The 6,000-nt window shown below is 36.1% G+C and overlaps 1 protein-coding gene across 1 annotated transcript in view; it reads right to left on the reverse strand.

The window, feature by feature from the left end:
* The window catches only part of adamtsl5 (ADAMTS like 5), a 54,581-nt gene that overhangs the window by 25,525 nt on the left and 23,056 nt on the right, over positions 1 to 6,000 (reverse strand). Inside the window, exons 3-4 of the mRNA XM_017435028.3 lie at positions 1,015 to 1,187; positions 23 to 83 (exon numbers count right to left, since the gene is read on the reverse strand). Of these exons, the coding sequence (XP_017290517.1) occupies positions 23 to 83; positions 1,015 to 1,187 (234 nt within the window). The remainder of the gene's footprint in view (positions 1 to 22; positions 84 to 1,014; positions 1,188 to 6,000) is intronic.

The following is a 6,000-nucleotide window of genomic DNA, read 5'->3' on the forward strand; positions in this document are numbered from 1 at the left end:
ATTTTTTTTACACTAAAGTGACCTTTGTGTTGCAGATCTTATACTGCCTAGGATCTCCTGCACATGGTCCACCAACCGGGTTCCTGAAACACAGAAAAAAAAGAAGAGTTTTGCGGTATTATGTGAGCTAAATACTACATGAAAAATACATATGTACTATGCAGGCTCTATGAAGTAAATGTAGAAAACTCAAACAAATTATACACTAGTTTTATCACAACTGAACTTTAAATAGTTTTGATTACGCAACAATACGTTGATGTATGATAAGTGTTGCACTGGACAAAATTACCTTCATAATCAAACAATTTAGCAAAATTTATAATAACAAATAGTCTGATTTAAGAAAATTACTACAAGTTTATACTGTCAGTGAAAAATGTCTAATGAACCACTGGGCGGATTTTAATGAATCTTTCGGAAAGTAATTATTGGCTGTACATCGACATCTGATTAACTTTTGGAGTTAATCTGATTCAAGATTGCCACCACAGCAAATCAACATCAGCCAACACAGAAATGACTATAATTCAGTCAGTTTCACAGATTTTTAGTTAGACTTTGATGTGGTAGTAGCTGAGAGTCATACTCTAAGTGCAACATCTTGCCATGCTGCATATTATTTTCAAGGTTTGACCAAAACAGATAAAACTTCATTATAGGATTATTTTAGTCTAAAACTCTGACATGACATGCTACTAATTTAATGATGGTATCATTTTTCATAAAACAATTACAAGTCTACAGTTTTTTTTTGTAAATTTGAACAGATTATGTACGAATGAGCAAAATCCTTTATTTTTAGGTGTCTCAAATTATTTTAATTAAACCCAGTGATGTAACATATTTTTATTCAAAATGGGAAGAAAAATCTAGAAAACTAACATTTAACATTTCTTAGAAACCAAACTCAGTCAGACGTGGGTTTCAGTTAAATAGCTGAACTTTAAAGAAACTGTCATTTGCATCTGTGTCATTTCCACATTAGCTCCCACACATCTGTTGCCTTGTTACCTGGTGATACAGGTGCGTGTCCGCACAGAGGCTCCGCCCCCACAGCTGCGTGAGCACACAGACCAGCCGCTCCATGTCGCCCACTCGTTTCTGAAGTGCAGCTGTCGTCGAGCACGAACCGGATGCCCTGATGAGATGTCACTGGAAGGACCCCACGTAGAAATCCAAGAGGCCTAAGACAGACAAACAGCATTCTTTAAGAAACCTGCATTTAAACAGATCCTCTAGTGGTTACCTTTTTTGTTTTACTTTTTCCACACTTCCTGAATCTTTGCACAATACTTTGTCGTTTTGATTTTAAAAAATGTAAGTTCTTTTCATTGTTTTTTTTTTTCATTGCATGTATAATTTACTGATGGATTTAGGTACAAAAAGTTAAGCCATGTCACCTCCTGCCCTTATTACTTTGCTCTATGTAAAGTGAATTCATGCCTCAAAGTAGGGATGTCTTTACCCTTTTTGGTATGCAGCATAAGGGTGAAGTGGTGTGGCTATTAAACCTTATAAACCAGGAGTTCTCATGCTTTATATTCAAAGGTCTAAATCTGATTTCCAGATAAGGTCAAAGGTTCAGAACAACTAGCAAGAAGCAAATGCTTATAATTTGTTTACAATGTACAACCTAAAGAAATGGTTCTGTTTGCCTGCAATTGTATGTTTGTAAATCTAAGATGATCTAACTTTTGACAGTAAGCTTAATGTGTAATATAGTTTTATAAGAAATTTTAAATTAAACTTCATCAATAAATTGCTTTCCATGCTTTAACAAAATGAGCCTTTGTTTTCAACCGAGAGTAAACATATTAAATAAACTGAACCTAAAGACAACAAAACAGTAACATCTGATTGACTGAAGCCAAAGTTGCAAATGCCCTGAGAGTTAAATACAGAGTAACCTGGTGTGGAAAAAGGGCTATGCCTGCCTCAATGAGCATTTTAAACCTTGGCACGAAAATACTGTCAGATGGAGTAACTGACTTAAATGTTCATTTGTCAGGCTGCAGCGATGTAAGCTTTCTACCATATTTATTTTTGAGAATAATAACTGTCACCAATATCTCAGTGAGGACAAAATATATGCATATTTTTATATTTTCCACTCATCTTTGAAAGCTCAGTTTTCTAATTCGACCTGACTTTTCTTTGCACATTTAGGTAACTCCATGATCATGTGACATAACCCCTTTCTGTGGCCTTAGTTTCTGATAATGACATTAACAGAGGATGAAGATACAACCTGCTTCAGGGCTAACACCCTTTTCTTTACAGAGCAGAGGGAAAACTGACTCAAACAGCTTGTAACTTGAAGAGTTGTGCCATTTGTTGCTGTTACTGCAGCCTTTACTGTACAATTGCTAAAAAAAATTGAACTTTGACAGCTAATTTCCCTCTGTTGAAGTAGAGTAGCCAGAAATGAGTTTCCAGATGCGTCTGACTCAATGCAAAACAATTTATAAAATACATGTGAACTGGAAACTCTTAAAATTTTCACCAGGTTTTATTTTAAAACAAGTATTTTAATTTGAAAGAGCTTGAAAATATTTCAAGTGATACCATGAAAGTTTTAACAAATGTTTAATGAATGGGCTACTTTATTTAGTAGTTAGGATAAATATTCATCATTTAATTTATTATTATTTATTATTTTATTATTATTTTTATTATTATTTAATTATAACCTTTATTCACACACTCTGCACACTCCTAAAGGAGCCACACCACGCCACATTATCACATTAGTAAACACACTTCATTGCCTCTCAACAATGAATTGCAATGCAAGATGATGAGATATGTGGGCTGGGTCCAGATTCATTTATTGTTTGGTCCAGATCTAGAACTGGACTTTGAGAGTTGCTTTTATAAATTAACCTTTTTAGGAGTACACTTCACAACTGTTACAAGTGTGCTAAAGAATACATACAGTACAACCATAGTACTGTATGTATGTATAGACTGTTGTATTCCATTGTATAGAGTCTTGTATCATTTCTATACTTTTTAGAGAATAAATGAATGAACGAACGGACGAATGACTGTACTAGGCTGAATGCCGATGTCTGCTGCAAGCAGAAAATGAACGGGAGCTCCTAAAAATACACATTACACATACAAGGAATCTGTGACAATTGATATTGTCTTTTGTAAAAGAGTTAAACAATATACACAACTCTTCATTACGTCAAATTACGGTGAAATTAGGATCAAATCTGGCGGTAAGGGGTGGCACTAGGAAATGAGATTCAACCTTTGGGGTATCCTCTGTCACTCCCATATATATATATATATATATATATATATATAATAAATTATAGACTCATGCCTTTGTATTATTTGAAGACATAAAATCAACTTTTTAGGAAACAGGGTTTGTATTAAGCAGGAGTCACCTGAACTGTTGCATGCAGTCTGTTTATGCAGTGTACAAAAGATCTTAGCAGCAAGATTACTAACAGAAATGTAAAAAAATCAATTCTACACAGACAATGCAGTTTTAGCTACTTAACCTAAGTAACATCATTTGTGCCATTATGGCTAGACATTATAAAAATCAAAAATAAAATACAATGCAGTTGTATCTGAAAACAAAATATGGTTAAACAGTTTACATGCCTGCAACATTATGTTTTATGTTAAACTGACATTCTTGGCATAAGAACAAGTTTACTTCAAACTCATTAAAGTTTCTTCACACCTGCATCACAGAAACACTTAAAACGTGTTCATGTTTTTACTATAATCAGTTTGCGACAAGTGCAACTTGATAATGCTTTGTTTATTTACTCTCTGCACCATGTAGAGTGGATCCTAACAGCTGCAGGGTCAGCTCTGTTGTGTGTAATCACTCTGCAGCATCACTTTGCAGTGATAGTCTGCATGTGTAAAGCTGTCAGGTGCCAAATAGGAACTGTCAGCAGCCCGTAATTCCTCCGTGTTGAGAATGCAAGGGAAACAGAGCAGAGAGCCGTGGAATATCATTTGTGAAAGGGAAATGTTTTGGGTAGGTATTGTGTCACTCCATATAAAGACTTCTTTATTTTAAGCCAAGAAACTTACAGACAGATGAATCTATTCAAACAGTAGATGGTACAAAAAATAACAGACAACTGTGTGAGCCTGGTGGATCAGGATCAACAGAGCCAAACAATAAAAGTGATTAGAGAAATCTCAGTGGTTCTTCTCAAACACATTCCAGAGTTTGTGCCCTGGAGGAGGACTGAAGCTGGCAGCTGTCCCATCAGTTTCTTATACAGGAGCTGGAGCACACTCACTTTTAACTCGTTATGCACTTGTTCAAAAACATTATCAAAAAGGGCTGAAGTCATACGGAAAATCTGTTGTGGAAGAAAAAAATTACAATTTGATATTAATTACTAGTTTTGAAAGAATACATAACTAGAGATGTTTTTATTTATGATGATAAAAGTATCAAAAAAATTGAACAATAAAGGCCCTGTCACACTGATCCTTACTTTATCCCATGTACTGGCGTATTTTAAAACTATACAGATAAACAAGATTTGTATGTGTACAATAATCCAATATGCCTACAGCATCAGTTTGACCTCCAGGATTTTCTTATATATTGCAGCATTCATTTTACTCTTTATCTTTAAGAACCTTCCAAGGATGGCTGCCAAAAAGCACTTGACCAAGGAGTCTTCCACAATCCATTTGGCAAACTAGTCAAAATTTAATCTGAGTCGTCTTTAACAGTCTTTGCCACTCTCCCATAAAACTAAGACTGGTGAAGAACCTGGGAAACAGTTGTTGGAGCTCAGTCTCTCCCATCTCATCAGCCAAAGCTTTAACTCCTTCAGAGTTCTCATAGGTGTCTTGGTGGTCTCGCTCACTCTTCTCTTTCTTCTCGGTCCCTCTAATATTCCTTTCATTTCTTGATGATGGATTTACCAGAACTCCTGGGGATGTTTAGGGCCTTGGAAATTCTTTTGTATCCATCCCATGACTTGAACTTTGAAATAATCTTTTTTCTGAGTTGAATTAGGACAGTCATTTTGAAGGGGGTAAATTTTTATGCAATCCTTACTTTTACATAACATATTTTTACTTAATCAGTATTACGTTGTGGAATTTGGATTTCACTCTGACATTGAAGAGGGGTGTTTTTGTCCGAAGGGCTAATTTATATTGACCATGACTGATTTACAGGCACTGTACTTTACACTGTACTGTAACATTAACATTACTTGATTCCCAAGATGTTAACTTTGTGATCTGTCTACTCAAAATGGGTAAGTTATTCTTCTTCTGGAAAAGCTATCGGAAATATGTCGACAACAGCAGTGCCCTCTTGTGGCAGAACCCTAGTCTCTATTAGTGGACAGTGGACACAATGGTGGGGTGTTCACCACGTGGTCCATCCTGTGAGGTAAGTACGAGGCAAACGTGCACGTAGAAAGCATGAAAAAATGTATTCACCAGAAGTCAGCGAGTACCCTACTCGCCGACTTCTCGTGTAGAATTTTTCAAGTCATAAATGCATTGTTTTGATTTTATAAATGGAGGATATGATGTCAGAGTTTTATATTCCTTAAAAATATAGCTTCCCAGAAAGCTTTATTGGAGGGAGGGGGAGGGGGCAATCTTTTTTTTTTTCTTCAACATTGCATTTTATTTTTTTATTTTTGTTTCACTTGTGGAAGAGTGTAGGGTCCAGTCACTTGTGCATCTAAGGGTTATGGTTAGGGTTAGTAAAGCTTTTTTTTTTTTTCCTGCTCCTGGTGGAAGGCGGACGTGTTTCTTTTCTCTCTGTCTCCTCGTGCCCCCCCCACCCTGCCTTTCCTTTTTCGAAGCCTCTTTTTACATATTTTCCAAAAATTTAAGGAATATGGATCTGATCAGCTGGTTTCTCAACGCAATTGATACAATTTCCTCGCCGAGAGTCTAGTCTCGGGATATGTCTCGCTGAATATACAGTGGATTCCTGGCAGGAGTGGAAGACTGTGTACCTACCGACGCGGAGGT

The sequence above is a fragment of the Kryptolebias marmoratus genome, linkage group LG15 (genome assembly GCF_001649575.2).
Source record: "Kryptolebias marmoratus isolate JLee-2015 linkage group LG15, ASM164957v2, whole genome shotgun sequence".
NCBI classification, from domain to species: domain Eukaryota; kingdom Metazoa; phylum Chordata; class Actinopteri; order Cyprinodontiformes; family Rivulidae; genus Kryptolebias; species Kryptolebias marmoratus.